The following is a 24,450-nucleotide window of genomic DNA, read 5'->3' as shown; positions in this document are numbered from 1 at the left end:
AAGAAAACAAACAAAATAATCGAAAAAAAAGGAGTAAAAGCAATAAGAATCACATTATCCCAAATGATGATAATGGTAGTTTAAAAGAATCAATTCCTATAAATGATAAAAGATCATTTAAAATCAATAGTGTGGATATAAATAATAGTTATTATATCAGTTGTGACAATCTCCAATTAAACGAATTAACCGATAATATAAAATTGGGTTATAATACCATTGTAATGGGATCTTTTAAGAGTGGGAAAACATTCCACATGAAATCATTGGCAATGAATAATGAATTTTTTAATTTGGCGTATGTATTGAAATATAATATTTTCTTTTAGAAAATAATAATGATAATTAACTTCAAAACAGAATTTCTTTTCCTTTAAACTTATCAACAGACATTTCAGCATTTATTTGCAAAGAGCTAGACCAAAATTTTTTGGGGGGCCAAAACACTGATTATTTTAATGTAAGTTTGTACACTTATATAAATAAAATTCTAATATTAATTAATTTTAAAATTTTATAGTTTATGTTGACAACATTAAAAAATTATAAAAAAAAAGTTGTATTATTATTTGACGATTTTCAAAATGTTTTGGGTAAAAATGATGTTCAAGATTTTTTGTTATTTTTAAAAAGGTTAAGAGACCATCCATCAGGAATTATTCAATCAATTGTTTTTTTCGGGAATTATGATCTGTTCCAATTATCGTCACTATTACTTAGATTCAATACTTCATCGCCTGTATCATTCGATTCAAATGTATTTCTATCCAAAGCTACCAAAGAGGAAACAAAATCTTTATTTTTACAATGGTCAAAAGATAATGGCATTCATCTGAACGATGATTTTCTCAATCAATTATATTTTTATAGCAATGGGTATTAAATTAAAATTATTATTAATATCCAAAATTTTAAATTTCAAATACTTATTTTTTCTAATTATAAACTATAGAGATCCACATCTAAATGGTATATTTGGTATTGCTTTAACAAGTCAATTAAGAAATAGACAAGATCTTTCAAATTTTGGTTCAATTAAAAAATCAATTTTTGATTTAATGAAACAGCAACAGCAATATTATTTCTTAAAATCATATGTAGCAAAATCTTCATTGGGTGATATTTTAAATGGTATTGTCTTAAAAACTTCATCGGTTGGTAAGTTATTTCTTAATTTTAGATATTAAACAATTATTTATATATTAAATTTAATTTTTTTATAGAGGATATTAACTACAGTGACTTGATTACACTTTCAAATTTTGGTTTGTTTTACTATATAAATTCAAGGTTTGAAATATCAGCCCCAATTTTAATTGATTATCTTTTAGAAAAGTCGTCTGTTTTATAAAAAAAAAAAAAAAGAATAAATAGATAAAATAAAATGAAAAATTTAATAGTAAAGTAATAGTTATTATGATCTTATAGTGTTTATTTTTTAAAATAACAGTTAATTTTATATATTCATAATTTGTTCAATTTCTATTTGTTATTTGATTGTCTTTAAAAAATAAAAAATAAAAAAAAATTAAAAAAAAAAAAAAAAAAAAAAAAAAAAAAAAATTAAAACCACATACAATGGGGTTGAGGTTCATACATTTATTATATTGCAATGATATATAAATACATGATATATGTTTCAATTTTTTTTTTTTATTAATTACATAGTGATTTATTTTTGTTATTACCTTGATGAAATCAGCTATGTTTTCAAAAAATTTATGTGTATTTTGGGGGGGGTGGGGTTATACTGCTAGATTATTACTTTGAACGCGATTGTGTGATGGTTGTAAAGGGTGTTTTATACTGCTGGAATATGATTTTGAGTGTGATTGTTAGATGGTTGTAGAGGGTGTTTATACTGCTGGAATATGTTTTTGAGTGTGATTGTTGATGGTTGTAGAGGGTGTTTATACTGCTGGAATACGGTTCTGAGTGGATGGTGATTGGCATTAAATGGAAGCGTGACTCTGTTTTTTGGTTCTGATTAAGTTGAATATTGTCGTGAACTTTGTTTTCGAATATTTGATCGCAACGTTAGATTAGAAGCTTTGAATGTATTGATATTGAGGAATAAAGAATTGGAATTAGGCTAAATAAGAATTAAAGTTAAATATTAGTTTCTTTTATTTTTAAAAATATGAATTATTTAAATGTTATTATTATAGTTACCTTTTTTGATTTCTATATAATTATTTGGAACTGGAACTTTAATATTATAAATTTACTTTGCTTTTTTTGTTTCAGAGCTGAACAATATGATGATATATATATTATTAAAATATTGATAATGATTTGACTATTTTGAACTTATTTAACGAATTTTCGGATGATGTATATAAATGTAATTGGGATCTATCAATGAAACTATGAATGAAACGAGTTAATTAATAATAAGGACTTCATCATATTCGTTTAATGAAACTTCGAATAAAGTACCTAAATTATTAATTTAATCGCCCTCAATTTCATGATTAATTCATATTTATATAATCATCAAATATTGGTTCGTAAATGTTATGAATAAAACGACGACGTAATAAACGGTGATAAACTTGGTCCATGTCACCACTAAATTCATCATCGGAGTCATTATCATTATCATTATCAGAATTATTGGAATCATCAAGGAAGTTGTAATCTAATTCTTGTTCATGGGCTCTATTTTCAACATCGCCTACTATGATTGGTTCTTGACCGGCTCTCTACAGTTATAAAATGAAAAAAATTAATATATATTTTTTTATTTATTAAGTATAAATATAAATGTATGAATTTACTTACTTTAATAGTATAAAATCTTGCTCTACATAATGGGCAAGTATTTTTGATTTTATGCCATGTATCCATGCAATCAATACAGAATTTGTGATTGCAGTCAATGGTGGCAATGCTTTCGGTCTCCATATTTTCAAGGCAAATGTAGCATTTATTATCTTCTTCTTTTTGTTCTTCTTGTTCCTCTTGTTCTTGTTCCTTTTCCATTCTTTCCTTTTCTAATTGTTCTTTTTTTATACGGTCCTCTTCTTCTATCTTTTCTAATCTTTCTTTTTCTTCACGTTCTTTTTCTTCACGCTCTTTTTCTATTCTTTCCAATTCTACCTTTTCCCTTTCCAATCTTTCCATCTCTAAACGTTCCTTTTCTTTTTGAACCCTTTTTAATTCTTCTTCATCTTCATATCTATGTCTTTTTTTGGTTCCCATTTTAATTTCTAAATCTTCTTCATCAGACTCTAATGATCTCTTCTTCATTGGAGTGTTACTAGCTGAAGTTGGGACACCTGTTGAATTGAAAGCTGGTGATGAATTTGGTGGATTTGGATCAACAGCGTTACGAGAATGTGCTCTATTAAATGCTGGGTAGTTCTGAGCACTTGAAGATGAATCGGTTGTTTGTGGGTTTTGTTGTGGTTGAGTGGTTGTTGGAACATTAGCAGCGGTACGAGAATGTGCTCTATTAAATGTTGGGTAGCTCTGAGCACTTGATGATGAGTGAGTTGGTTGTGGGTGTTGTTGTGGTTGAGTGGTTGGTGGAGAATTGGCAGCAGCAGTATAACGAGAATGTGCTCTATTTAATGTTGGGTAGCTATGAGCACTTGATGATGAATGAGTTGGTTGTGGATGTTGTTGTGGTTGAGTGGTTGGTGGAACATTGGCACCGGCAGTATAACGAGAATGTGCTCTGTTTAATGTTGGGTAGCTATGAGCACTTGGGGATGAATGAGTTGGTTGTGGGTGTTGTTGTGGTTCAGTAGTTGGTGGAGCATCAACAGCGGTACGAGAATGTGCTCTATTTAATGATGGGTAGTTCTGAGCACTTGAAGATGGTTGTTGGCGTTGTTGTGGTTGAGTGGTTGTTTGAGAATAAGCACTGGCAGTATAACGTGATTGATTTATATCAAATGATGGGTAATGGCTGGCTTGTCCCCTTGAATATGGAAATTGTTGTGGGTTTTGAGAGCTTTGTTGTGATTGTTGTTCTTGTTCTGGCTCTTCTTCTTCTTCTTCTTGTTGTCGTTCATATTCATCAAGATCTTTAAATAATTTTCTAATGCCTGGGGTTGATACAGTGCTTTTTTGTTGTGATTGTGGCTGTGATGGCGATTGTGGCTGTGGTAGTTGTGGTTGTGGATTTGAAAATTGATGCTGTTGATTTTGTTGTTGTTGTTGTTGTTGTTGTTGTTGTTGTAGAATTTGTTGTATATCTACTGGGGCAGTATTGTGGGCTGGTGAGTTTTGATTTTGGTGGTTGTTGTTATTGTTGTTGTTATTGTTGCTGGAGAAACCATCGTTGTTGTTATTATTATTGTTATTGTTGTTGAATAAATTTTTATTTACATAAAAACTGAGTAATAAACCGATGGTTGCAACAATAAATAAATATAAAATTTCTAAATAATTCATTTTATATTAAACTATTTTTATTAAATAATAGTGATGTGAAAGGTGATTTGTGAGCTATTATTTATTGATAGTTGTAATTATTTAATTAATATAAAATGATATTGATGTTATTAAATTTTATTATTGTATTTGTTATTATATAAAAGTTATATGTAAAAAATTATTTATATGTAAATAAAATTTTAAAGAAAAAAAATTAAAAAAAAAAATTTCTTTTGGAATGAAAATTAAAAAAAAAACATTAAATTAAATTTTAAACTTTAAATTTCAAAAAAAAAAAAAAAAAAAAATTTTGAAATTTTTATAAAAAAATGAGGTTTCCCACACAAGGTTTTTTAATAGTGGTATGAATTAAACAGTGGGTCCGCAAAAGGAAAAAGTAAATACATAATTTACGAACATCATGATTTTCAAAAAAAAAATTTATTATTTTAAGCATGGATTTTAATTTGATACTGGACAACTTTAATTTAACATATTTATTACAATTACAAATCAAATAATATTTTGCATTATATTTGATTTCTAAAAAGTTGGTGGGTGTATTTAATATAAATTGGGTAATTAAAATAAATTAAAAAAAAAAAGAAATGAATTATTTTTATAATTATTTTGAAAAAAAAAAAAAAAAAAAAATAAATCAACTACCACTTCTATCTCTGATAAATGTTTTTTTAAAATATGTTTATCTTTATAATATTTCATTATATATATTTATTTAATTTTTTACATTGTCATCTTTTTATTTTTTAAAAAATATTGTATTTAAATAATTTATAAAAAAAAAAAAAAAATTAATTTTTTTTGTTTTTTTTTGACTATTTAAAAAAGCAATAACATATATATATAAATTACTGTATACATAATGTAAAATAATCAATGAAACTTTAATAGTTGTGTATATCATATAATGTAATAACTATTTAAAATGAAGAGATTAAAGATATCAATAGCAAAAAAGAAACAATATTGAATTCAAATGATTAAAAAAAAATCTCATATTTTAGAGAGGGAATTCAAAAATTATAAAATCAAAAAAGAAGAAGAAGAAATAAAAAGGCTTGGTGAATCGAATAACGAAATTTTTGAAATTGGTCACAGCAAAATAAGGGATCTTATGATGGAAATTGATTTACTCAAAGAGTCAGGTGCCGGCCAATGTAAGCAATACGAATCAATACTAAACGAATACCAAAACACTCTAAACGAATATCATGATTTAGTCAAAATATTTAGAGAAGAGAATGAAAAAATCAAAACCAACCAAAAAGATGAATAAAGGATGCATTATTGCTTCATTCAGATAACTGCAATTCCAAAGACAACTATTCAGATGAAGCTTTTAAAAAACTATTGTCGACAAACTTTTTAAATAAATAATAAACTATATTTATTTAATTAAATTTTGATATAAGTAATAAAAAAGCAAATTTTTTAAAATCTTTTATTTTTATTTAATTTTATTAATTTGAATTTAATTCAAACATTTTTAAATCTATTTTATTATATCCAACACTGATTCTAATTTGGGTATTTTGTGGTGATAATGATTTCATAAAATTGCAAATTAGTGTGACATGAACCAAACGAAGTATTTGTAATTATATTATTTTCTTCAAGTTGCATGACCAGCCACACTGTTTCCTTTTTCATTACACACTGTTTAAAATTTTTTTAAAAAATGTTAAATTTACTTTTTTTTTTAATTTTCTTTCATTAAAAAGTTTTTTATTTTTTTTTTTATTATTTTTTTTTTTACTTTATTTTATATACATACAAATAATTATACATTTTTATTTTTCATTATAATATTTGGCACATATAATAATTTTTAATAATAACAATAATAATATATTATATAAAATAATTTACAATTTAATTTATTTAAAATAGATTTATTACTTGTTTTTTACATTTTATGTGGTATCACTAGTTTCTCATTAGCATTTTTTATTAATAACAAAAAATACAATAACTATAATAATAACAATTACAATAGCAATAACATTAGAAACAACAATAATAGCACCCACACCCAAGACCCACACCCAATCAACAATGATTTAACTGTACAATTAACCCCATCAGCATCTGCCTCTGCCTCTGCACCATCTGCATCTGCCTCTGCACCATAAGCATCTGCCTCTGCACCATAAGCATCTGCCTCTGCACCATCTGCATCTGTATCAGCATCATATGCACCTGCTTCATCTGTATCAGCACCATCTGCATCAGAATCTGTATCATTAGCATCAGAACCACCAGCATCAGAACCATCTGCATCAGCACCATCGGCATCAGCACCATTTGCATCAGCATCAGTATCAGCATCATCTGCACCAGTATCTGCCTCTGCACCATCAGCATCAGCCTCTACCTCTGGACCATCAGCATCAGCCTATGCACAATCACCATTGGGGTTAATTGTACAGTTAAATCATTGTTGATTGGGTGTGGGTCTTGGGTGTGGGTGCTATTATTGTTGTTTCTAATGTTATTGCTATTGTAATTGTTATTATTATAGTTATTGTATTTTTTGTTATTAATAAAAAATGCTAATGAGAAACTAGTGATACCACATAAAATGTAAATCGTCCATCAACTATTCAACCTATGCCAATAGATGCAATCAAAATATTTCATTAAAAAAAAAAAAAAAAATACACATATAAATAAATATCTACAGATATAACTAAATAATTTCCTTCTATGAAAAATTCAGGTATCTTTCTTTTTATAATTATTTTTTGGTGTCTTTGTCTATATAACATTTTGTTAATAAATTTTTCATCATACATACTTATATATAAATAAAATTATATAAATAAATAAATAAATAAAATAATTAACAAAAGTTTTAAAATTAAATTAAATATCTTTTATTTTACAAGTTTTTTATTTTATATTTGATTATTAATTATTGTATCTTTCAGTTTTACATTGAAAAAGCCTCTTTGAATATTAATTTCTTTTATTGGTAATTGATTTGATGATAAATAGTTTATTATATTATTGTATTCGCCATTTTCGATTGAATGTAATGTTAGGGAGTATAAGTCTATATCTTTTTGTTTTATCTGAATAAGTTTTAAAATATCGATATTACTGATTTTAGCATTATGACTTGAAAGGGTAAGGTTTCTGATTCTTTTATTTATTGGTAAAACTTGTGTAATTATTTGATCAATATTTTTTGTGTTTATAAGTGATAAGGTTGAGATTGTTTTGTTTTGAGATAATGCATCTAGAAATATACCATCGACAAACCCGAAACCTTCAAGGCATAGTGTTTTGATTGGGCATGTTGGACTTGTTAAAATTTTTTTAAATCCACGACTAATAGGGTCCCTTTTTTTAATTTGGCTTTTTCCTGCTAGAAGAAGTTTAAATTCCTTAATGGTTTTGTTATTCGATAATTTCTCCACCATTTGACTCCAGTTCTCGGATGACTGTGCTCTGAGTGTTATAACTTTACCCAAATCCATAATAAAATCTATTGATTTCAAGACTGTTATATCATTGTTTAGTTCTGCTAAATCTTTTGGCTCTATTGGTCTTTTAATGACTATATATTTTAATGTATTGTTGTTCAATAGTGCTGATATATTGTAGGTTTTATGTGTATCTGAATATATAATTCTTTTTGCACCTAAATGAATGAGTTGGTTCATAAAATCTTGTTTGGAATCTTGTGTAATATCGCTATTGGCATTTACTTGATAAACTATATTTTGATCAAATACATCATAGTATTTATGAATCGTCTTTGGGGTAACTTCGAAACAAACTTTGGTTTTTGGATACCATTCATCGGTTGGATTTAGTGGTGGAAAGCTACCATCCCAATCTAAATTTGTAAGCAATATCTTTCTATATTGGTTTATAGAGTCGTTATTTACATCTTTTCCATACGAGTCATAAATGATTGGATAGGGTTCTTTGGGTGCATCATAGACACCAATCGAGTTTTCTAATCTAATTAAAGAGTAGTTGTTTATAGTTTTTGATTTATTGATAAATGGTTCTAAAATATAATAGTTTTTGTATTTTAAAATAGTATTTGTTAAAATACCAGATACATATTCGAACCAGTTTTTTGAAACTAAAGAATATTTTATGGTTTCATTCCTTTTTGATATATATAGGTTTTTTTGTGTTTTTAAATTAATGTGAAGGTTTGATTTATTTTTTGAACTAAATAAATGATTTAATATTAAAATTATAATATCTTTATATAAAATAATTGGAAGTTGTGTCATAAATATAAGCTAGCTATGTTATTATTTTGATTTGATTTGATTTTTAAAAAATAATAAAAATAAAAAATAAATTAATTTGTTTTTATATTTAAAAAAATTTTTGCTAAAATTTTATTAAAAAAAAAAAAAAAAATAGAAATTTTCTTGATAATATTCCATTAATTATTCTCAAATAATGATGATTACTTTAAAATCCAAGTTTTAAAAAATTATTCAAATAAATATTAATTAAACTCATTTTTTAAGAAAACGAATTCTGTATTTCTGGTTCCATTTCTTTATATGCACCAGTTTTTTTAAAATATTAATTTTATTTTTTTTTTTAATTTCAATTCCCACACAAAAATTAAATTTAATTTTATCTTTTCGATAGGTTATTAAATAAATTTCAATTTTGGTCATGACAAAAATTAAAAGATTTTAATTATAAAAAAAAAAAAACATTTAATCTTTTTATATATAAATAGTAAAAGATGCCATATAAAAAAAAAAAGATTTGTTTATAATAATAATTATTGAATTTTTTAATTAATTAATTTTTTGATTTTATTTTTTTAATTTTTTATTTAAATTTTTTTTTCTTTTTTTTTGAAGTGGAAAAAAAAGATTCTATTTTATAATTTAATTTTTTTATTATATATCTTTTTTTTTCTTTTTTTTTAAAAAAAATAATATAATGGTTGTATTGCAAATAGTAAATACATTTATAATGATATTACTTTTATTAGTAACTATATTAGTAATTAAGGTAAATTATTTAAATAATAAGGATTCATTTTTCATTTTTTTAATGAGTTTTTTTTTATAGGATTTAGTTTATCTAGATAAAAAGAAAAGATTAAATCAATTAATACCAGGTCCTAAAGGAGTCCCTATATTTGGAAATTTATTACAAATTAATGTTAAAGATGTACCAGCAAATTTAGATGAGTTATATAAAAAATATGGTTCAATATTTAGGTTAAGATTAGGTAATGTAGAAACAGTAGTTTTAACAGGTGGCAGTATTATGGAAGAAAGTTTTATAAAGAATTGGAAACTATTTGAGAATAGATATATTAGAATGAGTAGATATTTTGCAAAAGATTTGGAAATATTATTTTCAAATGGAGATTATCATAAGAAATTAAAAAATATTTTAATTGGGGAAATCACAACAAGAAAATTAACTAATGGAAATAGTTTATTTAATGTAAATAAAAATGTTGGGGATATGATGAAAAAAATCTACAAAGATGATAAAACAGTTGTAGAAAATCTTCCATTTTACATAAAAGGATTTATATTAAAGATAATACTTGAATTTACTTTTGGAAGAGAAGAGGATGACGAAAAAATTTCAAAAATGATTGTTATAGTTTCAAGGTTATTTCAAACAGCTGGTCAGTTTATATATTCAGATTATGTTCCTTTAATGATACCAATCGATTTAATTAACACCAGCAAAAGTAGTATATTATCTGATTTCTTTTATTTTAGAAATTATTCAAATAACATTTTAGAAAAATTAAATAACAATAAAAGTAATAATTTTGATAATGATGAAACAATTCAAACAAATAAGCCTCTAATAGAGTATTACTATGATATGTATTTACAAGGGGAAATAAAATATGAATCAGTTTTATTCTCAGCTTCAGATGTAATTGTAGCTGGTTTAGATACAACATCAAATACATTATCATTTTTTATAGTAGCACTAATTAATAATCCACATATTCAAGAAAAAATATTTGAAGAAATTAGAAATAATAATACAAGTGACGATATTACTTATTCAGATCAAACAAAATATCCATACACCAATGCAGTACTTAGGGGTAAAGATAAAATAACATTTAAAAAAAAACAATTTTTTTTTATTAACTGTGGATTTAATTTTTTTATAGAGACACACAGATATTTTTCAGTAGTGCCAATCCCTGAACCATTCGTAACATCAGATGATGTGGAAATTAATGGTTACAAAATTGCAAAGGGTACCCAAATTATAAAGAATCTTGGTAGCACTCATTTATCCGAAGAGTTTTGGGAGGATCCACTAATATTTAAACCGGAAAGATTTTTGACTGAAGAAAAAAAAAAGATATATCATTTTGGTGTAGGAAAAAGAGTTTGTCCCGGTAATTCTTTTGGCACAATTATTTTATTTTTATCAGCTGTTTTATTAGTAAAAAATTTTATTTTCGTTAACCCCAGCCCACACAAACCAATTAATGAAAAAGGGCTGGTAGGTTTAGTTTCCCAATGTAGAGATTTTAATGTTATTCTTAAAAAACGTCAATAAAATTATATTTTATTTTAAATTACAAATTATTTTATTATTTATTAATATAAAATAAACTGTTTTTTTTATAAAAGTATATGTTGGTGGGGTATTATATTTTAAAGAAACTATCATCTATGTGTAATTATTTATTATTAAATTAAAAGTTTTTAAACCTTTATTCTTTTTTTTTCTTTTTTATTTAATTTTAAAATATCATTTCTTATTTTTTTTTTATAACTAGTTCAATTAAAAATGTTTATAAATTTAATAAATACTCTTTTATCTTTAGTTTTTTATTTACTTATTACATTTAAAATTTTATTATATTTATACATAAACAATGGACCATTTTTATTATCATATCACCAATTTATTTTTAATTTACAAATTCCTTATGACAATATTTTTATATATTGTGATTTAATATTATTATATATATTTAAATAGTTGTGGTAGTGGTAGTGGTGGGATATGTAGATTGTACATTTTAAATATACTACTTACTTTTGTAACTGTGTAAATTATTTTATTACCATAATTATATAAAATTTTATTAAATAAAATATTTGGGAGGTGTGGGTAAAGGAAAATTTAATATAATAAAAAAAAACAAAAATAAGTGGGGGTTGTGTGTGTCTTTGTCTTTGTCTGTGTGAGTGTTCAAGTATATTTTTAATTTAGATTTTCATTATTTGTTAAATAAAAAATAAAAAAATAAAATAATTGTATCCGAGTAATAAATAAATTTAATTTAATTAAAATTAATATTTTTTGATTTATTTTTTTATTTTTAAAACATTTTTATTATTTTTAATTTATAATACAATTATTAGTAATGATAATATTAAATAAATTGAAAAAATAATTAATAAAAAAGGATATTTTTAATTATAAATCAAATATTGTATGTGTTTGATTAAAATTTATATATATTTATAAATATTTTTGTTTTTTTTATAATATTATATCTAAAAAATAATTGATGAAATGAATGAAAAATCATGTCATTTTTATTTTTTAATATCAGTTTTAGTATTAATAATAAGTTTTATAAATACAAATTCTGATTCAGAATATTTATTAAATGTTAAAACTTATAATTATACTGTGACCAAAAACAAAGATGTAGAAGACCCACCTATACTATTTCAAAAAACCGAATACCTCTTTACCGATGAATATATAGATATCGAAACTTTAACCTATAATCACTCTGTACAATTACATTTAAAAACCAATAACAAAAACAACCACTCTCTTTCAGAAACTCAAAATGAAATCACTTTTTTCAACACCACTAAAACCAATCAATACCATAGAATATATTATAATAATAATTCACCCCTTTATAAATTTTATAAAAATTTTTTTACCATTTTCAAAGCATATATAATTCTCACGTTTTTATTATTCATAGTGGGGGTAGTATTCCATTTTGTAAATGTAACCGACTATAAAAATGAAAAGCGCAGAAAAGTGGCACAGTCCATAGTAAAGTTTGTTCTAATAATAATACTCCTCACGATGATCGGTTTCAGTATATATATAATAATGGGCTCAAAAGATTATTTAAAGAAAGCAATCAGAGAACAAATGAAACAGTCCAATATCTTAAAAATAATATGTGTCGATGATATGGACGAAAATTATATCGGTATCTGTCAAGATGGAAATGGAGAAGTTGCAAAGAAACTGAGAGTTCATCATATTGATTATTTAAAAAATTACAATTTTTTTATTTTGGTAAGTTATTAAAATTTTTTTTTTTTTTTATAATCAACAATTTATTAATATTTTATTTTTTAAAATAGGAAAAATATGAAATTAAAAACACACCTTTTTATTATAAATCTTGGTTATTTGGTGGTTTAACACTCTTAATCGCAATATTTGTATCATTTTTATTTGGATTGTCAAATTCAAAAATTAAAAAAAAAATAATCAACCATCCAGATGATAAATTGTAAAAATAAAATTAATTTTATTATATCATATAATTTATATGATAAAAACTAGCTATTAATTATAAGCAAGTAATTTTAATCATAAAAAAAAGAAATAATAGTTAAATTTTTATATTTATTTGTTTTATAATGGGGGTTATTAAAATAAATTTTATTTTAATTATATTTTATTTATAAGATTTTAAAAATAATCAAATATTTTAATTTTACTAGTTTGAATTATTACCCCATTAGCATAACTATTTTTTTTGGTATAATAATATTTTTCTTTTCTTTTAAATTGAATATTGCAGTTAAGAGCAACTACAGGAAATGTTCAATAATGTTAATATTCTTTGTTTTATTTATTTTTAATATTATGGTACATTTTGTATTATCTGTAATAAATCTATTAACAACTTTTTTTGTGTTTAAAAAAAAAAAATTAAATCAAAAACAAATAAACAAATAATTTATTTTTTTATTGGTTTTTTTATTTTTTTTTAATAAATAATAATTATAATAATATTTTTTATTTTCAAATTTTTAATTTTTTTAATTATTTATATCATTCATTTTTCATTTTCATTTTCATTTTTTCATTAGATTAATTATTTTAAATAAGAAATAAAATAATTATTTTTAAAAATAAAGAAATGAAAGTAATTGTTATTTTTATAATTTTAATTCAAATACATGCAATTTTATCATATGATCTATGCTTTTCAAACCCAAAGAAATTGCCAATAGGATCCAAATGTCAACATCACAGTGATTGCCAGTTACCATTGTTTTGCGGCTCAAGTGGAACATGTAGTAAACCAATTGACAATGACAATGATAAATGTAATGATAATAGAGAGTGTGGTCCATACCGTGTTTGTCAAAATTCCCACTGTAAAGATATTTTAAATGTAGGTGAAGCTTGTGACGATAAAAGTTACTGTAGCTCATCATCATGTATTAATGGAAAATGTGCAATAGATGATAGAGACTGTTGTATTAGTCAAGAAACCTGTAGATTCAATCAGTATTGTTCAATGGCCTCCAACGAAGCTAAAAATGCAACTGGTAAATGTAAACCTGTAGGATCAGAAGGTTCAAAATGTACCATAGACAATCAATGCCCAATTACCCATTTCTGTGTTGATGGCCAATGTATTAAAAAGTATTCCAAACCATTAGCTGCTACATGTAAGTCATCAAGAGAATGCAGTGTTTTCAAAGGACATATCTGCGATGCCAAAACAAATAAATGCGTAGTTTACAAAGAGTTTTTAAAGAATTGTTCAAGCACAAGTGAATGTGGTACCGGTATGTGTATGTGCAAAAGTGAAGGCGATAATGTTTGCGTCGATGTACAAGTTGGTGCATTGAAATCAGATAACTGTTTAAGCTATTTAGATTCATTCGCAAGTTGTATGAAGAGAGAAGGTTGCCTACATAATACTCCACACTGTCCCAAATGTTTCTCGATCTGGATGTCCTATCAATATGAATGTTTCTACATTAATCAATTCTATAGATCTGGTTCTGAATATTACAAATCATTCTGGTTACAACAACCACAAAAAAAGTTACCAATCCAACAAAAACAATAATAGTCCAAATTATTAATTAAAATTTAAATAAAAGTAATACTACTTTTGTAACTTATTTGTTTTAAATATAAATAAATTAATTTATATATGTTTTATTATTATAATTTATATTATTATTATTATTGTTATTATAATGATTACTATTGTTTATTATTTAGTATGATTGATGTTTATTTAAATATTTAGATACAGCTGGTTTTAATAATTTTGATAATTCATCAAAAAGTAAACATACACCAAAACCTACTGTTATAATCGAGATGATTAAAGTTGAAATGAAACAATCTAAATAATCTTTATATTGCCAGAAATTTAAATTAAAAATCCACATTAATACAATTGATTTTTGTGCTAAAATTCTAAAAATCCAACTCTTTAATTCCATGCTATCTGGGATAATGTTGCTATTGTTGTTGTTGCTATTGTTGTTACTATTATTTGAAATTGAAATTACATTTGAAGATGATTGCGATGAAATATCTTGGTGACTATATGATTTTGAAAGTCTAATTAAAAAGGTAATTAAAATGAAAAAGTAACCTAGTTTATGGAAAACCATTAAGAAACCACTAACTGTTGGATAATCTTCCATATTTAACAAACCGATATTACCAGCCCTAACATCGACATTCATATTAAACTGACCACCCATAAACATGTAGGATCTGAATGAAAGGGTTACCATGAACAATACAATCATACGTGACAATGATTTAAGTTTGCCATTGAAGGAGCTAGTTTGAAGACCTAAACGCCATGAGCTAACACTTGAACAATAGGTATTTGATAAGAGATAAAGTTGTGGACCAAAGAAAGCGAGTAAATAGAATCTTTGATTTTCGGTACTAACAGCAAACAAAAGTAAATTTGAAACAATAAAGGCATCATCGACAAAGTTGCCAAGAGCAATTAACGAGAGGACTTGTAATACCATTATAAAATAGGCTAACTGCATTACAGAGGGCATAGTGTGGCCAGTAAAGTCATATAAAAAGAACAAATGTGCGATAAAATAATAAACACCACCACTCTTTAAAAATATCATTTTGGATTGTGCTGAATTTAAAACATTGATTGGGTTATTGCTAATTATTAGATTTGAAATCGAAAATCCACCGCCATTTGAACTGGATTGAAGAAGTTGGGTCTTTGAAAGTATTAATAAATAGAGTAGATAGAATAGTAAAACGTAGTTTATAATGAATCTGAATGATTCAAACATTTCGTATAACATTGGTAAAAATTCTATAACAAAATTACCAGATACAAATGTAAACATTATAAAACAAATATTAAAAAATAATGTTTGTAACCAATCTAAATCTATATTATTAATAACGATTTGCTGCTGTTGTTGGTAAAGTTGCTGATCTTGTAAGAACTGTTGTTGTTGCAATTGAATTTGCTCTTGGCTCTTTTGAATATCTTTTTGATGTTCAATGTTATACTGTTCTAACTGTTGTAGCTGTATTAAATCATCTGGGTTTATGGGTTGTACAGGTATCATTTGAATTGATTGTTGGTTTGGTGATTGGTCATCTTTATTATTTTCTTTATTTTGATCTTCTTTTTGAACTCTGTCTAAATGATTTTGATTAATATTTTCATCATCTAATTGTTGATTTGCTTGTTGTTGCTGTATGGTTTGTGGTAATTGTTGATTTTGTAAACCTGGTTGACCTTGAATATCTTGTTGATTTGGTGTAACTGAGATATCCATTTCATTAAATTCGTTTAATGAATCACTATTATTATTGTTATTATTATTATTATTATTATTGTTATCAATATCCTCGTTATATAATAAATTATTTATATCATTACTGTATTTTTCTAAATTTAAATTATAAATTAAATATAATATTATTATTGGTATTATTATTAAATAAAATATGAATGTATTTGTAAAGTGTTTGTGATAATCGAATTTTAAAAATAAGAAATCGATATAAATATAAAAATATGGCAATATTGTTGGTAAGAAATTATTTTTTAACATTAAAATTAAATCGCTTTGTGTAATTTCAATATTTAAATTTATAAGCTAAAATAAAAATAAAAAGAGATTAGTAAAACAATATAATAAATATAAATATTGAAATAATAACTTACTTGAATAACAAAAATTAAAAAGCCAATTATAATTAAATAATTAGTTGGAAATTTTTTAAATTCTACCATCGGTTCTTTAATATTGATAATAAATTTCTTTAAGTCTTCAATTTTTTGAGATAACTGCTGTGGACCAATGTCCATTATTGAAGTACCTAAACTTATTGCTTTTTCAAAATCGCTTTCTTTGTATGGGAAGTTTTTGAGTCTGCAAAGTTCTCTAATTTGAATGGCATTGTTTAAGAGGTCAATATAAATTGAGGTTTTATTTGCAACACTGTCGTCATGATGAGCTGTAGAAACTAAACCTAAAGATTCCAATGGAATGTTAACATCCTTAAAGTAACGAACAATAGTTGGAGCTAAATCGACAGTATCTAACCAGGGTCTGTTAAAGTTTTCAGAGTGTGATTTGAGGAATTGATTAAAAAATAAAAAGAAACCTTCATTGCCACCATCTTTAGCACCATGGAGCTCACCTTCATGTTGACCACCAGTCTTACTACCACCATGGTCACTATTTAAAATAAAAATATAGTCAGGATGAGCAGCTAACCATTTCTTTACGAGAGGTATATTTTTTTGGAAATTGGATAATAGTTGAAGTGTTGGTGGATGAGTCTTTCCATTACGGTGAATTTTATCATCCAAAAGATTAGTTGTTAACATTACACTCTTTTTTCCACCAGATGAAAGTGAATCTAATTTCTCGTATACACTATCTTCAGAAGGGTGGTGGGTTCTAATATCGCCAAATAATTGAGTAAACAATTGACTTTCATCAGGGACAATTGTATACTGATCGAAATATCTACGAATTGATGGTGAGTCGGCTAAAAGAGCAGGTGCAGGAAATTCTGGACCAACGAAATGCATTTTGAAACCACTTGTTTTAAATTGATAGAATATATTATCGGAACGGATTGGTTTACCAGCATAGTTGGTAGGTATTTTACCAGTAAAGAATGTAGTGTAAATTGCAGTTGAAAATTTGAAACCATGAGTTAAAACTCTATATACATCGGAGGTTTCTTTAAATGGCTCTATAATATCGTAAGCTTGATCATGTGCTAAACTATCAACAAATATCCAAATGAATTTCTTGAATTTTGGGTGGTCTTTATTTAAATATTCATTACACAGTATTGACTTGTCGATTCTACCGTTGAATAAAACATTGTCAGAAGAAAATACATCTTGAAATTCGGGTGATCTAATATAGGAATCTTTGGGAACACATAAATTATTTCTGTATCTTATTAATGTTGAATCACTGTCGTCAGTTCTTTGAAATTTGTTTAATGTGTGTTGTAACAATAAAAATAATACCAATACTTGAAAAACAAATTGTAGCTTTCTGTATTTACTTTGGTTGAATCGTTTATAGTATCTCTTTACCAATATTACATATTTATGGTTGCTGATAAACTGTGGTAATGCAATTTGTGCGTATAATTTGCTTAGGTATCCACCTCTACTAATGAAACCATTTTTATTTACACCATTGTTATTACTATTATAGTTATTATTATTGTTATTATTTCTACTATTTCTATTATTTGTAAAACTATAATTATTTTTATTATTAAACCCTAATCTTGAAAATTTACTACCTCTATTTCTAGAATATAAATCATTATTATAATTCATATTTTTTTAAATCAATATAATTTTAATTAAAAAAATTTTAAAAAAAATTTTTATTTTTTTATTTTAAAAAAATAAAATATAAAAGTAAATTAATTTTTCATAAATATAAATTATGGTTTATTTATTATTTTTATTATTATTACTATTTATTATTATAAATATAATTATGTCGAAGGTAATATTTTAAAAATTAAAAAAAAAATAAAAAATTTTTGATATCGTTTTTTCAAAATTTTAAAAAAAAATTAAAAATAAAATAAAAATAAAAAATAAAAATTATTTAAAAAAAAATTATCTAAAAAAGAAAATGGTTAACCAGATACATCCAGTTAGCTAAATATATTATATATTTTTATAAAGTTTGTTTTTATAAAGATAATTCTATTTAATATTTTTGTGGGTAATTTATTTAACTACAAATTATTATTATTTGAAATTTTGTTTAAACTTCAAAATAAGATACAAAGACTAGTGCCGGTTATTCGGTTTCTGCCGCACCCCCAATTCATATCTTGGAGAAGAGCATCATCGTTTTAGAATCTAATAAGAATTCCATTAATAATGAAACTAGTGCAGAAAAATTGATTTTCAAAGTTATCAAAAGAAATCCTTCAATGGATAAAATTTTTCAAAATTATTTAAAAAGGGTTTAGATGTCACCTATTTTAAAAAATGTATACAAAATACATAATGGTCTTTTTTTTCTATTTTTATTTGTTTATTAGTAATATTGGTATTTTGGCGGTTAAGTTCAACCAAAAGATTATTTGAAAAAAGTTTTAAAAATTAAAAAAAAAATTTTAATTTTTTTTTTTAAAATTTTTTTATTTTTTTATTTTTTTTACATTTTTATTTAATTCTATTTTTTCTTTAATTCTATTTTTTATCTTTAAACAAAAAAAAAAAAAACAAAAAAAAAAATGAGTGGTGATTATAAACCTAACTACAAATCGTCACCAGGTAGAAAAAGGGCAGTTATAGCAAATAAAGATCAACCCTCAATCTACAGATACCAAACACCATCACAAGTTAATTATAGTAATACTAGCGGTATTGCTAATAATCATAATAGCAATATTTTAAATGATGTAACAAAATATTATAATAATCAATCTAACATTAGAAATCGAACAACCACTACCACCACCACTACTCAGCAAACCAATGTATATAATAATAGAAACACTAATAACAATATCCATATGAACGATAGCGATATTGAAGATGATGAAGATATAACATATTCAGATAACAGTAGAAATTTAGACTATTCAAATGAAGATTACAATTCTGGTAATAATCCACGTAAATTAAAAGAATCCTTATTATTACTGCAACAACAACAGCAACAGCAACAACAACTATTGCAACAACAACAACAACAGCAACAACAATTAAATCATCAACAACAAGGTCAAAATCTACTTCAAAACTTCCAAGCACCCCAATCACAAACTACAACACAACAACAACAACAACAACAACTACAACAACAACAACAAAATAAAGCCAATACTCAACAAAGAAATTTAACTCAACAACAACAAAATAGGAACCAATCAAAAAATATTTTTCAAAAGCTTCATGATTTATATTATAATAGTATAAATACAATTTCTACAGTATGGCCATTTGACACCACAGAATCAAATAGGAACAACCCTCGTACAAAAATAAAAACATTTGTTTGGATTGTTATTATTGCATCAATGGCGGTATTGGGTCTCATTGGGTTTTTTGCAACTAGATATCATGGTGTTAACATATATTTACCAAATTCAACATCACCATCAAAAACTATAGAAAATACAATTACAAAAGAACAATTAATTCCAATGTTAGAAGATTATTTTAGTAAGTAATTTTATATTATATTATTTATATTAAATTAATAAATACTAATTATAAATTTTTTAGAACAATCAAAAATATTCAGTAAATTAGAATTAAAAATTAATGAATTATCAAATACAAATAATAAAGAAAATCAAGAAATTATTAGAGAATTAAAAGATGATATCAATTTAATTAAATTAAGTAGCATGGATGAAGATAGAGTTAATAAATTGGTTGTAAAAATGATTGATCATTATAACGATAATGAAAATAACAAAAAAGAATTAAGACAGGTTTTAGAAAAAGCAATTAATGAATTTAATCAATTAGAAAAAGAGAAATTAGAAAGATATGAAAATAAAGCAAGCGAATCATTGGGTATATATGAAAGTAAAGCAAGCGAATCATTACATATCTATGAAAGTAAAGCAGGTGAATCATTAAACAAACTTTCAACACAATCAAATGATCAAATCAAACTATTTACCACTCAACTCGAAGGTACAGTTGGCAAGAAATTAGAAGAATTAGAAAAAAAATCCAAACAACAACTCTCACAACTTGGCCAAGAGTCCAAAGCCTTAATTGATCAACAATCAGAGCAATTGAAACAATACCAACTTGAATTAGACACCAATGGAAAAGAAAAAGTCAAGCAACTATTAAACGAATATCAATCATTAGAAAAGAGTTTGAAAGAGTTTACTGGTAAACTTGAAAATGAACTTTCATCAAGCATTCAAACACTAATTTCAGATCAAAAGAAATCCATCACATCAGAGTTCCAAAAACAAACATCTGATCAATCAAATATGATCAATAGCCAATCTAACCATCTCACTGCTCAATACACCCAAATCACCAACCAATTTTCAAAGATTCAAAATTTCATTGAAAGCAATCCATCAATCGAATCTATTCACAAGACAATCTCCACACTTGAAGGCATCAGAGAACTCATTGACGACATTTTAGAAGTTTATAGTGCCGATAAAATTGCTAAAGTAGATTATGCTTTACTTGAATCTGGCTCATCAATTGAATACTTTGCCACTCATTATAAAGTTTCAAAAAGCTATCCAACTAATAGACAAGAACAACATCAACAACAACAACAAGAAAAAACAAAGAATATTATTAATGAGTTATCAAATACTGCAACTGATTTATTTAATATAGCATCCAATTGGATACTCCCAAAAACAAAAGTTAATGAAGCACATACCATTTTAGAACCAACTGTTAATACTGGTTCGTGCTGGGCTTTTTATGGTCAACAAGGCACTGTTGTTATTCGTTTATCTAAAAGAATCAAAGTTAACGAAGTTTCTATGGAACATATAAATCCTCTTATTTCACATCATATCGAATCTGCACCCAAACAATTCCAGGTTATTGGTCTCGTTAACTCTACCGACATTGGAACCGATCTCGGTACATTTACTTATAACACCACTATCAATAGACATATACAAACCTTTAAAGTAGTAGAAACTGAAGAAGAGTTTAGTCATATCGTATTAAATGTTCTCTCAAACTATGGTTATAAATACACCTGTATTTATAGATTCCGTGTACATGGTATTCAAGTTGAACATCCAGAATTAGAACAACTTGTAGATATTGAACATCAACACTCTGATCAATTGATTAAAGATATTGAAAAGTCAATTGAAATTGAAAACCAACAAAAACAGAACTCTCAAGATTTATAAAAAAAAAAAAAAAAAATAAACAAATAACAAATAAATAAAAAAAAACAAAATATTCATATTTATTAATTTGATATGCTGTGATTAATAATTTTTATATCTTTTTTATTTATATAATATTTATATATTTTTATTAATAAAACATAAGAGTATGTAATATTTGTCTTTGAGTCGATTTATAAAAGTTTTCTAAAATATCATTTAATTTATCCTCCCAATCTTCGGTGTTTTCAATAATTGAAGTAATTTCTAATGCATGTTGGGCACCACCTACAGCTTCTTCGTGTGTATCTTTAACTTGTAAATTTATAATGTGTACCGGTTGCATTAGGGTGGTGATATCTCTTTGAGCCAAATCGTCAATTACAGCATCGTACACTCTTTGATCAAAAGTAAAAACTATATCAAATTTAGCGTTTAATTCCTCTTGCCATTTTTCTGGTGCCAACTTTACCTTTTTATTCCTTTCTAGCATATTTAATAAACCATTTTTAATATATAATTCTTGATCTTGGTCTCTTAAAGTTGTATAAATTTCTGAATATGGTGTACCAAATGAAAATATATTGGGTTGGTGTATTGATGGACCTGGTAATTTACAATGTCCTGATGTTCCAAATGATCTAATATTCTTGAATCCGGTTTTAACAAATAGATAGTGTGCCTCCAAGCTTCTATTCTGATTACTAGCACATACCATCGCTATTTTTTTAGTACATTGATTAGCTATATTGAAATATTGTTGTTGAACTGGTGGTGATAATTGTTTATTCATTTAATTTAATTTATTTAATTATACTATTTATTATGATACAAAATATTTCTTTATTTTTAAACTTTATCTTTTTTTATAAAAATATATTACTTTTTCATTTTTTTCAATTAAAAAAAAAAAAAAAAAAATTAAAAAAAATTTTTTTTTTTTTTTTTTTTTTTTACTTTTTTTTTTTTTTTTATCTGAAATATATAAAAATAGATAGTTATTAAACTAAATACAACATCATGATGTTTGTCCGAAAGAGTTTAATAAAATTTTTGTTTTTTTATTAATTTCTTTAAATCTAATATTTTTTCCCAAAAAATCAAAATCGAAACAAAAATTTTCTTGAATGAAGAAAGACATAACAATCTACATTTCTTTTGAATCAAAGAAATGAAAAACAAAAAACAAAAAAAAAATAAAATTAAAATAAAATTAAATAAAAAAAAAAAAAACAAAAAAAAACACACACACACAAAAATAATAAACTCAAAAAAAACAAATAATACACATAATAATTAAATTATATACATAAATGGACAACAAAATTTTCATCTTGTTATCCTTTTTTAATTTAATTTTTTATTTAATACATATTTAAAAATAGATTAAAAAAAAATAATAAATAATTTAAATAATTTAAATAAATTTGTGCTATTTAAAAAATTAAAAATATAAAATTTAATAATAATAATAAATAATAATAATAATAGTATTAAATAACAAATAAATAAAATAATACTTTTATATTAATATTAAAAATAATATTAAATTTATTGTTAATTTTTATAAAAAGTTAATAATATAACATTTTTATAAAATATATTTTTTTTTTAATTTTAATTGTTATAATTATATTTTTTTATTTTTAATTTTTATTTGTTATATTTTTCCAATCCATTTATGATAAAAATATATTATAATAAGCAGTATTTGTAGTAATCATTGTAATAAAAAGTAATCATTGATGTTATAATAAGGATAGCATATATAGGGAGTATATAATAATAATAATGATAAAATATAGTTTATTGTTATTGTTTTTATTTTATACATATATTACAAGTGCTTAGTAAGTATTGAAAACTATAGTAGCAATAGTAATAATATTTAACTTTTTTAACAAATAGGAAATATCATACTAATTTATCTTTTATTAATTATCTTATATAGCAATAGTAATAATAATAATAATAATAGAAACTTCAACTTAGAGACTATTCAAGAGGGTAATACTTTGAAAATAAAAGGGAATTATTTAAATGCAAACTCTAAATTATTTTTAAATCAACAAGAAATAAAAGCAAACTTTAATGGGAAAGAATTTAATGCTCAAATACCTTTGGATTTGTTAGAATATAACTTTAGTATTGAAAACTCACCTAATGGTCCAATCATACCAGTTTCATTCACCCCAAAACCAATTATCAAATACATATATTCCATTTTCAATAATAATACATTTTCAGTTATTATAAATGGTGAATTTTTAGGAACAACCATAAATAAAAAAAGCAACTATAATAAAATATCAATCAATAATGCTCAGTGTCTAGACCTGTCAATATTTAATAATGATAACACCTTAATAAAATGTACATTAGTTAATAATCAACAACAAGAACAACACGAAGAGCAGCATCAACAACAAGAATCATTAATAAATAAATATATATTAACAAATAATAAAATTAGTATACAATCATCAAAATACAATAGCAATGAAAAAACACTATATGAATTTAATGAAATACCGGTATTAATTCAACTCTTTGGTTACAAAAAAGATCTATTAAACGACAAGCTATTTTACTTTAATACTTCATATTACAATTCAAATTGGTATTTGAATTCGAGTATTAAACTAACCATCTTCGATGCCGATAATAACAATAATATAGTTT

General features: G+C 24.4%; 10 protein-coding genes across 10 annotated transcripts; 6 read left to right on the top strand and 4 right to left on the bottom strand.

Annotated features, from left to right (window-relative positions):
• Positions 1-520: 520 nt before the first annotated feature.
• Positions 521-1,351, top strand: DICPUDRAFT_158434 (uncharacterized protein; the record flags this gene model as incomplete). The annotated part of the gene is made up of 3 exons (XM_003293514.1): positions 521-876; positions 953-1,158; positions 1,224-1,351. Coding segments are annotated over 3 exons (690 nt in total), but the record flags the coding sequence as incomplete, so codon positions are not given.
• Positions 1,352-2,474: 1,123 nt separating this feature from the next.
• On the bottom strand, positions 2,475-4,404 carry DICPUDRAFT_84109 (uncharacterized protein; the record flags this gene model as incomplete). The annotated part of the gene is made up of 2 exons (XM_003293508.1): positions 2,475-2,705; positions 2,785-4,404. 2 exons carry the CDS (start codon positions 4,402-4,404, stop codon positions 2,475-2,477), a joined length of 1,851 nt encoding a protein of 616 aa, XP_003293556.1.
• A 444-nt stretch (positions 4,405-4,848) lies between these two features.
• DICPUDRAFT_158432 (uncharacterized protein) lies at positions 4,849-8,901 on the bottom strand (the record flags this gene model as incomplete). The annotated part of the gene is made up of 4 exons (XM_003293507.1): positions 4,849-4,867; positions 6,453-6,802; positions 7,344-8,428; positions 8,898-8,901. 4 exons carry the CDS (start codon positions 8,899-8,901, stop codon positions 4,849-4,851), a joined length of 1,458 nt encoding a protein of 485 aa, XP_003293555.1.
• A 438-nt stretch (positions 8,902-9,339) lies between these two features.
• DICPUDRAFT_42183 (uncharacterized protein) lies at positions 9,340-10,950 on the top strand (the record flags this gene model as incomplete). The annotated part of the gene is made up of 3 exons (XM_003293513.1): positions 9,340-9,411; positions 9,472-10,483; positions 10,553-10,950. The coding sequence occupies 3 exons, from the start codon at positions 9,340-9,342 to the stop codon at positions 10,948-10,950; spliced, it is 1,482 nt and encodes a 493-aa protein (XP_003293561.1).
• Positions 10,951-11,919: 969 nt separating this feature from the next.
• Positions 11,920-12,899, top strand: DICPUDRAFT_84105 (uncharacterized protein; the record flags this gene model as incomplete). The annotated part of the gene is made up of 2 exons (XM_003293512.1): positions 11,920-12,675; positions 12,744-12,899. 2 exons carry the CDS (start codon positions 11,920-11,922, stop codon positions 12,897-12,899), a joined length of 912 nt encoding a protein of 303 aa, XP_003293560.1.
• A 367-nt stretch (positions 12,900-13,266) lies between these two features.
• DICPUDRAFT_93072 (uncharacterized protein) lies at positions 13,267-14,573 on the top strand. The gene has a single exon (XM_003293511.1). The coding sequence runs from the start codon at positions 13,532-13,534 to the stop codon at positions 14,474-14,476; it is 945 nt and encodes a 314-aa protein (XP_003293559.1). The 5' UTR covers positions 13,267-13,531; the 3' UTR covers positions 14,477-14,573.
• Positions 14,540-18,405, bottom strand: DICPUDRAFT_95848 (uncharacterized protein). The gene is made up of 3 exons (XM_003293506.1): positions 16,589-18,405; positions 16,223-16,520; positions 14,540-16,165 (listed from the first exon to the last, which is right to left on the bottom strand). The coding sequence occupies exons 1-3, from the start codon at positions 18,236-18,238 to the stop codon at positions 14,631-14,633; spliced, it is 3,483 nt and encodes a 1,160-aa protein (XP_003293554.1). The 5' UTR covers positions 18,239-18,405; the 3' UTR covers positions 14,540-14,630.
• Positions 18,406-19,158: 753 nt separating this feature from the next.
• DICPUDRAFT_158427 (uncharacterized protein) lies at positions 19,159-21,789 on the top strand (the record flags this gene model as incomplete). Its single annotated transcript, XM_003293510.1, has 2 exons — positions 19,159-20,092; positions 20,156-21,789. 2 exons carry the CDS (start codon positions 19,159-19,161, stop codon positions 21,787-21,789), a joined length of 2,568 nt encoding a protein of 855 aa, XP_003293558.1.
• A 130-nt stretch (positions 21,790-21,919) lies between these two features.
• DICPUDRAFT_42185 (uncharacterized protein) lies at positions 21,920-22,561 on the bottom strand (the record flags this gene model as incomplete). The annotated part of the gene is made up of 1 exon (XM_003293505.1): positions 21,920-22,561. One exon carries the CDS (start codon positions 22,559-22,561, stop codon positions 21,920-21,922), a length of 642 nt encoding a protein of 213 aa, XP_003293553.1.
• A 699-nt stretch (positions 22,562-23,260) lies between these two features.
• On the top strand, positions 23,261-24,450 carry DICPUDRAFT_93070 (uncharacterized protein; the record flags this gene model as incomplete). The annotated part of the gene is made up of 2 exons (XM_003293509.1): positions 23,261-23,618; positions 23,720-24,450. Coding segments are annotated over exons 1-2 (790 nt in total), but the record flags the coding sequence as incomplete, so codon positions are not given.

Source organism: Dictyostelium purpureum (genome assembly GCF_000190715.1).
Source record: "Dictyostelium purpureum unplaced genomic scaffold DICPUscaffold_439, whole genome shotgun sequence".
Taxonomy (NCBI): domain Eukaryota; phylum Evosea; class Eumycetozoa; order Dictyosteliales; family Dictyosteliaceae; genus Dictyostelium; species Dictyostelium purpureum.
This window is presented reverse-complemented; position numbering and strand designations above follow the sequence as displayed.